The sequence below is a fragment of the Puntigrus tetrazona genome, chromosome 20 (genome assembly GCF_018831695.1).
Source record: "Puntigrus tetrazona isolate hp1 chromosome 20, ASM1883169v1, whole genome shotgun sequence".
NCBI lineage: Eukaryota > Metazoa > Chordata > Actinopteri > Cypriniformes > Cyprinidae > Puntigrus > Puntigrus tetrazona.
In genome coordinates this window covers 6491368-6502300 of record NC_056718.1, presented here as the reverse complement: position 1 = coordinate 6502300, position 10933 = coordinate 6491368, and the positions used below count along the sequence as shown (strand labels likewise).

At 38.1% G+C, this 10933-nt stretch overlaps 1 protein-coding gene and 1 pseudogene across 1 annotated transcript; both read right to left on the bottom strand.

Annotated features, from left to right (window-relative positions):
* Nucleotides 1-706: 706 nt before the first annotated feature.
* On the bottom strand, nucleotides 707-3368 carry LOC122325252 (alpha-1-antitrypsin homolog). The gene is made up of 5 exons (XM_043220226.1): nucleotides 3219-3368; nucleotides 1744-2428; nucleotides 1380-1650; nucleotides 1101-1248; nucleotides 707-992 (listed from the first exon to the last, which is right to left on the bottom strand). Exons 1-5 carry the CDS (start codon nucleotides 3219-3221, stop codon nucleotides 804-806), a joined length of 1296 nt encoding a protein of 431 aa, XP_043076161.1. The 5' UTR covers nucleotides 3222-3368; the 3' UTR covers nucleotides 707-803.
* Nucleotides 3369-6949: 3581 nt separating this feature from the next.
* On the bottom strand, nucleotides 6950-10814 carry LOC122324842 (annotated as a pseudogene).
* Between the last annotated feature and the right edge of the window lie 119 nt (nucleotides 10815-10933).

Sequence of the window (10933 nt, the reverse complement as noted above, 5' to 3'; positions counted from 1 at the left end):
TTTATAACCATCCTTCCAGCGGCCTTAGAATAATCACAGCTTACTGCGTATTGTGAATTCTGTCCAGTATCTTCCAACTTTGTTCCAGTGACTAGAAGAAGCCTAACAGGAAAAGATCAATGCTGCTAAACCAGAATATCTGTTATTCATTTGCAGGACTACTGAAGAATAACACTGAGGCAACAACAAAAAGTGTTACAGAAGTTACTACCACCAATGAGACTCAAACTCTTGCTATAAAAGTTTGAGACAACTTTGTATTCTCGGTAAATCTTTATTTCTATAGCCCACGTTTTATTAACAATGAGTAAATTTGCAACTATATACATGTCAGTTAGTATATTAGTCAACTAGTATTAGTAGACTGTCTGCTTGATATCTTCTAACACTTTATTTTGATGAGTCTACATACTGACTATAAGAAACACTGTAAGTATTTGACAACGTATTCTACTAAACCTAAAGCTACTTTTACAGTCTGCTCTGAGAGTAAGTAGAGAAGTAGTTGCAAGTTAATGAGAATTAGTTGAAATGACATGTAGTTGCAAAGTTAATTATAGTTAGTAGAATGTTTAAAGTGCACTATTAAAATAAAGTGTAACCAAATTCCCTTCTATGTCTGTGGAGACATTTTTTTTTTCAAGACCAATGTTGAGACCAGGCATATGTTGTGTAATTGTTTTGTTTTTAATGATGACTCATTTAATTAGAATCAAATCAATTTATTGCAGTATACAAGTAGATCTACATAAAGATTAGCAGCCTTATGCAGAGCAGCGTCAAGTTCTGTTTGGAGTTGGACCTCACTCTGTAGGTTTGCTAATCTTGCCCATGAAGAGGATGCTCTTGGTGCTGTCCTCCACAATCAGTACCAAGAAAGGTCGGTTGAGAATCACAGTGTCTGGCAGGGACATGGGCATGATTTCTATTGTGGTAGCAGCCGCTGCCTCTGTGCCTTTCTCATCCACACTAATGACTGCCTGATGGACAACCTGGAGATCGGATCCAAAATGTTAACATCACTTAGTGGAGTTTTCAGAATCTTTAGGTCTGGCAACTATCGGTGGTGCTACGAGAAGTAGAATCAAGTCCAAACGTACCTTTGACACCTTGACTTTGACCTCTTCTGACATCCCAGAGAAATCTGCTGTGTCACTGAATGCATCAGTCATTCCCATTTCCTTCAGAATGTCATCCAGTTTGGATGTTGCAGAGATGGAGAATTTGGGCATGAACAGGTCCACAGAGCTGAAGGGCAGAAAAGTAAAATATGGTGTATCAGATACGATGGTGAATTTTTCTATGTTCCCAACAATCAACCTCCAAGTCAGAGGTTAAGTAATACATAGATTTAAATCTTAAGGTGTCACTGGTACTACCTTCTGAAGAGTTTAGCATGCCAGTCCTTGAGATGGTGCCTGCAGATGGATTCTTCAACCTCCTTCATCTTCCCATCATCAGGAAGAACGATCATCATGGAAGTATTGCCTTTGTAGGGCACCATCATGACCGTAGTTTGGTTGACAGGGTCTTGATAGATGTCATAGCGGCCAGTTCTTTTCATCATGTCGACTTGCACAGTGGTGTCCTTATCCACTTTGAAGTCAGCCTTGTGGGTCAGCTGTGCATCAAATGGCTTATCCCACTTCCCTATCAGAACAAGAACAAGAGCAAGAACTTCAAGTTAGCATCCACCAAGACTCTTCTAATTGCCATTATATGAATATCATTAAAAATGAGTACCTCTGAAGTACATATAGTTAATCAGCATCATCACCATATCAGAGTCCAGGTCCTTCACCATGTCGGTTATCTTGTCGTTGGTTTTCTTGGCAATGAACTTGTTAATCTCTTCTGCAGCGATGTCAGGCTTGGAGAAGTCAACGCTGAAGGCTTCGCTCTTGTAATAGTGCTGAGCATCCTTCAGGAACTGGTCGACCACTTTGAAGCCTTCTCTGATGGCCACACCAGCGCCTGCCTCCAGCTGCATGGCGTCCTGACTGTGGCCAAGCATGTGAATCAAGTGCTCGTAACCCTCGTTGACCTGCTGAGCCTTCAACTCGCTGTAACCCAGACTGCTGTATATCTGTGAAAGAGTGCTGCCCTTGGCACCTAGAGCTAGCATGCTCAAAGCCATTGAGATACCGACCGGGGAGAAGAAAATGTTCTTGCCCTGAGCATCGGGATGGAGCGCAAGTTTCTTGTAGAGGGAGAAGGCGAAGTCAGCATTATGTGGAGCAAGCAGATGGCAGGCATCATCTCCTTCGTGGCTGGGGTGGGGTTCGTCCTTCCCATGGTGGAGATGGTGGTGGTGATCTGCTGTGTGGCCACCATGGTCGTGGCCTTCGTGGGGTGCAGCCCAAGCCGTGGCTACCAGCAGGGCGGCAAGCACACTGTAATATATCTTTCCCCACATCTTTTCACCTGTCTTTTATTACCAGAGGGTACAGAATTTCACAAACAAATAAAAAAACATTGCTATAATTTTTCAACTTCCATAGAGTTAAACAGTTAAGTTTTACCTAGTTTAAATAAATTTAGCCGATCTCCAGGTCTGGCAGTAGGACTTTTAGCTGTAGCTTTGAATCTTTATTAAACCATTAGCATCTCGCTCAAAATTGACTTTCAATGTTTGAATATTTTCCATATTTAAACTTGGCACTTTTTGTATAGTTACATTGTATGCTAAGCTGATATAACTAGGAACTGTACTCTCATTCTGGCATAATAATCAAGGAACTTTGCTGCCATAACATGGTGCAATGATATCACGCAGTGCCTGAAAACAGTCCCCAGCCTTTTTAGGCACTGCATGGTCCTTGCGCCTGCTGCACCCATTGCAACAAAGTTCCTTGATTATTATGAGAGTACAGTTTCTAGCTATATCAACCAAGAAAATCACAACTTTTCATTTTACACCTGTCTTAGTGCATGATGTAACTACAGATAAGTTTTTAATAAGAAAAATATTAATACTATTGAAAGATGCTGGTCTAATCAGATTCAATGATCTATGCTAAGCTGCAGCTAAAAGTGCTACTGCCAGACCCGGTCATCAGCTGATTCGAAAAATGGTAACACTATTAATTAGTCTGTTTTTAACAATAGTGGAGTGTTCTTTTAAAATGTGAAACACTAACTTCAGTACTAGCTATATCTCTATTTCTAGGTCTAATTACAATCAGGGCACTTTTGGTGAAACAATTATTGTCACTTACCATCCAAGTCCTCTTGACGGGAGACTGTTTGGATGGAGTGGAGTCAATTTATAATCTAGTTTGAGTTGAGAAAAATCTTTAAACATTAACCAGATTCCACCCCCCCATTCTTTCAACACAATCACTCATGATTAGCTGTTGCTCTACATTCAGTGATGCAACAGTTTTGGACTTCAGTGTCACATGTTTTCAATACTTTAAATGTGTGTGGGCTGGCTGATGGGATTTAGAAAAAAAAACAACAACTTTTTTCAATCACCAATTCTTTGATATAACTCTCTACCTCTCGAACTGATGATCAAAAAGTTTAAGATGGTGGTAGTGTATTTCTTTCTTTCTTTCTGTGATAATCAGGTAAATACCAACACACACAATTAGCAATAAATGTTTTCCCTTCTAATAAAATGTTTACTGTATATGCAAATTAAAAAAACTATTTTTTATTCAACTATTTATTTATTTTTTGCTAACAATAACTATGATTTACATTGACATTTAGTCATTTTGCGGATTTATTGTCATTTGTTTATCTTTATTTATGCAGATGTCAGCATATTTCTACTCTGGCCCAAAATAACATTGCATTTCCCCGTCTTTTATATATATTTCATCTACTGTTTGTGAGAGACACAATCACTCAACCAGTGATATACGTACTGTCAGAGAAGGGAGATTAAAATTAATACCCCCACATGAGACAACAGCAGACCATTCTTCTTTGAGAAAGGTGTACAACTGGAGATCATATAGTGAACATGCCTCTCAAAAGGGATTCTAAAGTATGTTTTTTTTCCAAAGCAAACTCTGGGAATCGGATCTCTGCAAACCTGTCAAATAGAGAAGAGAAATCAATGTTTTAGACAGTGCGCAATGTCACTTTCTCTCCATTTTATTGGCATGTTTACAACAGTTGAATTTAGAATGAAGCTTCTTGAGCTTGTTGTTTACAGAGCTGCAATTGGCCACAAACAGAATGTCGGGCTTAAGACAGCTCCTTCTGTACTGGATTAGATTGAAATATACAGTGGGTTCCAAAAGTCTGAGACCACTGGTTTTAGAAAGTTTCTTTTCAGTCTTGTTTTTCTTGTTTTCACAACTTTTGTCACATGAAAAACACTGTCACTCTGCTGAACAATTGCTTAGCATTATTCTTTAATGCAGATGGTTCTGTCGCCCAAGTCGGATGGCAGTGTAAATGCTGAGGGCTTGATCATGACAAAACACAACACAGAGCTACACTCATGCTGCCTAAACTTCCAAACTCCTCAAGTCTGTGACCTGATGATAATGGAGATTATACAGTATATTTGACCAAACAACATCTTGTGCTTCAGTCGAAGCGAAGAAATCTGACCTTTATACAAACATCTCTTAAATTGTATTTTAATTATGTGCTTTTTTTTATATTTGTATATTCTACAATGTACAAGACAATGTTAGTCTCATCATGCTCAAACACATGTTCTCTATGTGATTTTTGCATCACATAATTTGCTCCATATGTATGGCTTTTCTTTTAATAAACTTGCTTGGTAGCTGCACCTGGTTCAGCATTACACTGGGGCTTGAGTCCCGTCAAACACTGGCCTCAATAAAAGAGCTTGCAGAAATGATTGAACGATTGTTAGCTTGGTCAGATCTTTAAGTTTGGGTTTAGTATTTTCTAAACTGCATGATATACTCACTATATTCACTTTCATCTCTTTTTTTCTTTTTGTCCAATCAGCATAGTATGCAATCTGCCCTTTTACTGGCCTCTTACTGACTTACTCTCTGGGTTGTCCTGGTTCACAATTGCACAATTGCAATCGGCATCATGCTAGGGATAATAATGTGCAAGGGTTGTTTTTTTTAAGGGTCTACCATAGGTTATGGCTGATCAGCAAGGCATATGCTCCACAGAGGCATCTGTGAAATTATGCAGTTCATCTATTAAATCTTGTGAGAGTCTCACTATTTTCATTAGGGTAAGAGAGGGTCCAACTGAGGACTAAATAAGATTTTTCCTCTGCTTCCCCTGCTATAAGTAGCACACAAACCAAAGGCACTGGGGTTTCCACAGTAGCTTCTATACCATTTAGTGCCTGCCGCCTCTCAGGTTTTTTCCATTTCTCCTGGAGGAGCAAGGATTAGCAGCTTTGCTGCTAGCAAAGTAATACTATACATAATCTTTTGATATCTCAACGCTGCACATAAACCACAGCTAGGGGTACATCTAACTGTCCAAACTCCTCTTTGGATCGTTTTCCAAGGGAAATGTTGAAAGATACTGACATTGATTAGTGGACCTGACCTTGACAGCAAACAAACACATTCTCAGAAGCTGTTGGCTTGCTGTAGTGAGGGCACAAATCTCACCCAGCCCACGCTTAGTCGTACATTTTTGAACAGTTTGGCCTGTTTTATCTCCCCCCAATCCACACACACTGTTTGATTGCTGGGACAAACTGAAAGGTTCATTACTGCTGCATGTAAGCGTTTGTTATAAATTGTGGTGCTTTTAAATGTGTCAGTTCTAATAGTCCATAATTTAGGATATTACTATCTTAGAAAGCAGTTGCCTATTTAGGCAGTGGGGCAGCTCACTGATGTTGGAACTGTTTCTGTGTGTGCACGTTTTACTACAGATGGTTTGTGAAACTTTTGCAATGTAAAGCAAGATTTGCAGGCTGTTACTGAAGGATGAGGCAACATCAGCTACTGTATGCTGAACCTCGTTTTTCATGTCACGTGTGAGGACCATTATGTAGTCTACATAGATATCTTAAAGTTATGGCACCAAAGTGAATGTTTATTCAGTGCTGCAGAAATGAGTCCTAAAAGCCAGAAATGAGTTAGCATCCCAAAGTCAATAAGATTTTTTTTTTTTTTTTTTTTTTTGGTAAATGTCCGATAAGGTCTGAGAAGGAGAGTGAGAGTGTGTGTGTGTGTGTGTGTGTGTGTGTGTGTGTGTGTGTGTGTGTGGATTCATAGTATAGTACTTTGAACACCCTTGTAATTATATTTCTCATGTACTGCTATTTTGGGTTGAAAAGAAATATAGATGAGGATAGCTAGTCAGGTCAAGACCTCCCTTTCTAAAACACAAAAGAAGAAGGCAGAATGAGACATAATGGTTATTTCTTTGAAGCAACCTACAGTAGGTTAATTTAACCAAAAAAAAAAAAAATGCCTGTGGGGTGACATTTTTGGGGTGAGATAAAAACTTGTCAGCGATGCCATTTTAGCTTGCAATGTTTGAGCTATTTCTTAGGGACACCAGAGGGCTTTGCATTACTAGAGTTGAAGAGAAGGTCTGCTATATAAGATACAGAATTGGTAATACGATGCAAATGTTAAAAGGTATTACTTTACAAATTATGCACCATAATAAAATGCTTTTGAGTTCATATCATAGTACTGTGTAAGGACCTGCAAAAATAAGTCTCTATTAATTAAAAATCTGTTCCTGTGATCATGAATTGCATCAAAAGTAGTTCTTAATCTTTGTTGCAGTTTTACTCGTCCTGGTGTTTATTTCAGCTGAAAGCTGCATTGAAATGCATCTAAATTGTGTGATGTACTTGTGTTTTTGGAGCTTTTTAAGTAGATGCAAGTAGAGGCATGTATCACTAATGAGCATGTTTTGTTTTAAAACTACATTCAGTTGAAAAATGTAACAAAGTGGATGTAGAATACAATCCAAACCTCTGTGAAACTGCAGCTTCTCCTGTTATTCTATCCAAAACTCTTCAATCCAAAACACTGTTTTGCTCATACTGGTCATTATCTGATAGAACATCCTTCACTGTACTGGGGGAAAAGTCCTCTTGGATTTTATCCTCATCTAGAACATTTTTTACTGGTGGCACAAATGCATCATCAACACCTTCACTGTGAGTCAGATTACATCCATTTTAGTAAATACTCTCCTTCATTTTAAATGAGTCCAAATGTTCATCGGTAGATGATATTGATATACTGTATATTTTTACCAAATTGATTAATCAGCAAAGAGTCAGAAGCAGGGGAAGAGTCACAGATGTCTGAACTTTTGTCATCAACTGACCCAGTCAATGCATCTAACTGCCTCTGTGTCTCACAAAAATGACACAATGAATTTATTTCACTTCTTTGAGATTCGAATGTACTGGCAAACTCTATTCCCTGTGCATTTATAATAGTATTTAATTCAAAGTCGACATTTGTCTGTAATCCAGCTTCTCTAACATATATATGTATGCATCCTCTTCATCTGAATCCAGCACTGGCATAGCACAAACAGCCTCTTTTGAAACCTCTGAACAGTTCCCATCAACCTCCAGGCTTCCCGAATAGCCTTTCTTTAGTGCTAAAGAGTCGCAACACTGCCTCCCAGTGGAGTCTGACAGGGATTGTCTATTTGACCAGCTGGAGGTCTTCATGGTGAGGAAATGTTCAGACACAGCAGTTAAATCCACAGGGATGTGTGAAGGACAGGCAGGCAGTGACTCTGAGCTGAGCTCTTGATCTCCAGTATGGTAGGTTTGTTCCTCTTGGCTGGTCTCACAAGAGCTATGAAGTCCTCTCAAAGCTTCAGGAGAGATATAAGATGGCAACATGCAGCTAACTGAATCAGTCCAGTGTCTGTCCGATATTTCAATGAAATTCAGTGTGCCTCGAGAGGAATCTGTTGATGCACTGTCCTGTGAATGAGTCAGTGTTATGGGATTAACAATATTTTACTTAGACCATAATGTCATTTGATCCACTTATATCTCACAACTGTGGCTTTCTCTTAAAGGGTTACTCCACCCCAAAATTAAAATGTTGTCATTAATCATTAATCAAACAACTTTACTCAACTAATTCAGCACCATAGCATAGTGCAAATTTGGAGAGTATCACAGAAAAGAACACAGAACAGCGTATGCTATTTTCATGCAGCAATACTTTACAAAATGGCACTATAGTGCTGAATTGTTGGATAAAGTCTTTTTGTTTTGTTTTGTTTTCTTTCTGTAAGTTACAGTTGAACCACTGATGGAAGATGGGTTATTTTGACCATGTCTTTCATACTTTTCCAGACCCTGAGAATGAATTAAGCTTTTACTGGTTTGAAACGACATGAGGGGAAGTAGTTAATGACAAAAATGTCATGGAGTAACTCTTTAAATGTGACATTTGTAATTTCACATCTTACAAAGTGGCTTCATATGGTGCAACTGCACTTTCGTTTTTATAAATGTTCATGTTTTGAAAATGCTTACGTTTCTGTTCTTAAATGCAATGAATTTATAAGATCAACTTGAAACCTGGTGAGAAATGTGTGCGTGCAAATATGTCGCTCTCTCTGTAAAATTCATTTGAATTAATTCCTATTGAAATAACTTTTTTTATTAAGTATGCTGAACTACAGACCACTCTTTTTGTTATTTTAATACTCATTCACAAATGACTACATTACATATCACAATTTTTCTGCATTGCCAATATAAAAGTTGGTTTTAAGATACTTCTGCATTTTTACACTATTTACAATAAACATTGCCCTGTGAAATGTAGTAATTGCACTAATGTGTCCACACATTTAGATAATAAATGTTCTACCATTACAGATAAGAAAGCCTTAAAGATAAAAAGATAAAAAGATAAAAATCCTCACCTCTTCATGGCCTGGACAACATTCAAGAAACTGGGCTGCATAAGTGATGACAGACTGCTCATCAGGTGAATGCACTGCAAGATCTAGTGGAGGAACAGAAAACAATTAAAACAACCAAACATGCTTAACATTACAGCTGGAGTCCAGTCTGCTTCAAAAAAACTATTTTGCCTATATTTGCTATCACTAAGAGTTGCAAAGCGAGAAAGCATCACCGCACTTTGCTGTACAATTCTCGGGCGATATGACTGGTCTTCCAGTCCCGCTCATGCATTTTCATTACGTTTCATTACGTGTTTATTTCTGAAGTGTGAAAGCAGGTCATACAGCAATTAAGTACGTTCTCCTAGAAGGCACAAACAATGCGCAGCTATTCTTCAAAGAAAAGCTAATGGTTTGTTTGTGTGTCACCATCTGGATCCAGCAGTTGAGGAATCCCCAGCCACTCGTTCGCTGCTGTGAAGGCTGTCTCCATATTTAGCCGGGGCTCAGAAGACAAAGCTTTCCTCATGTCCACAAACTGAGGACAGAAGAATTTAACGAGAGCAAGGAATACCAATCCATTCCTCCAGCTTTTGCCAAAATCGCTATTTTCTAAATTTCTACCCCATATCTGAAAGAAAAGAAGGCTCGATGAATAATGGAATATTAAAATTGATAGATTACCATAAAAATAAATGTTCTGTAATATTTTTATAACACATGTTGTTCCAAACCTATATTACTGTCATTCACCTGGAAGTTCTTTTAAATTATCCCCTGATAAAAATTAAATCTAACTTCTGGTAGGTTTTGACAAAAAAGACTTAAACTGAAAATAAAACATCTCAACATCCAGCCAAGGTACATAGCACACACACACATTGGCTTTTTTGTGCTTATTTATTTATTATTTAGGTTTTTTTGTTTGAAAGCTTCAGTCTACATTGAGATTTTGTGGAAAAGAGCAATCTGGACATTTATCAAGCTAGCAGTATATGATGCCAAATATACATTTTTGCTGGAAAAAAAGATCTTTCGATGATCTGCATTGAGAAACACATTTCAAGACTTTATTGCGTCTCAGAAAATGAATGGACTTACTTTGCAGTACAGTTCTGCGCCCAGCTAAGCAGAGTTTTTATGGCCGTACTGCGGTACTTCAGATTTTGACATGACCTTTTGTCTTTTGAGGGCAGAGTGACATAACTGTCATCTCCAGGTGAAGTTGGAGAACTACGACCTGAAGAATCACTGCCGCAAGGTAATGACAGGAGACCGAAGGTGGATGGGAACTTCTCCAGGCTACCTGTGACCTGTTTAATCTTAGAATGGGAAAATGATTTAGCTCACAATAACTCACCTGATCAAAAACACTCACTGACAAGAACAATGGATCCCTTTCATCACCGTTCCACAATCATAGTGTGCTTTACCTGATAGTAGACAATGATGTTCCAGATTAGCCTGAGAACAACCGAAGGATTGCCATCGGCAAAATCATTAGCGTCAATGTTCATAAGGCTGACCTGTAAAAGAAATAATGTAAACGGTTACCTTTGAACATAAAGATATGGAGCCCTTGATTAGTAGTCATAGATATTAACCATCTTTTACTAAATAAATCTCTTGTATTGATATGTTTCCTTATTTTCATTCAGTTTACATCATTTTTTTTTGTTAACTTATGGTCAGTAAATAAATGGATGAATAACATCAGGGCTTACATTTCTGTCCTCAAGGAAATTCAAGACTTTGGAAATATTGTTTAGTCTGAAGAGGCGATGTGGAAATGGCTCGAATTTATCAAACTGAAAAACATAAAAAGCCACATCTATGAATTATAGATTTATAGCGTTCAAACTTTATCTTTTTCTTTATATGTGATGACGAACCATATTACAGCCTGACAGTTCCTCCAGGAGAGCCATGAGGATCTTTCCATCCTGAATATCAGTGAATAACTTATGAACCCGTAAAGGTGGGTCATGCATAGTTTACATGTTCCTATAAGTGTCATTTTTATGCACTTATGGATGGATATTTTTAAGAATATATGATATTCAACATGACTTAAAAGGCAAGTTTGCTACATGGCATTGTGACATATTGT

What these genes read in the sequence shown, in the direction of transcription:
- LOC122325252 (XM_043220226.1), bottom strand. An exon ending in TAACTATATGTACTTCAGAG is followed by an intron (nt 1,651 to 1,743) that starts GTACTCATTTTT and finishes TTGTTCTGATAG; the next exon opens with GGAAGTGGGATAAGCCATTT. An exon ending in TCAAAGTCAAGGTGTCAAAG is followed by an intron (nt 993 to 1,100) that starts GTACGTTTGGAC and finishes TCCGATCTCCAG; the next exon opens with GTTGTCCATCAGGCAGTCAT.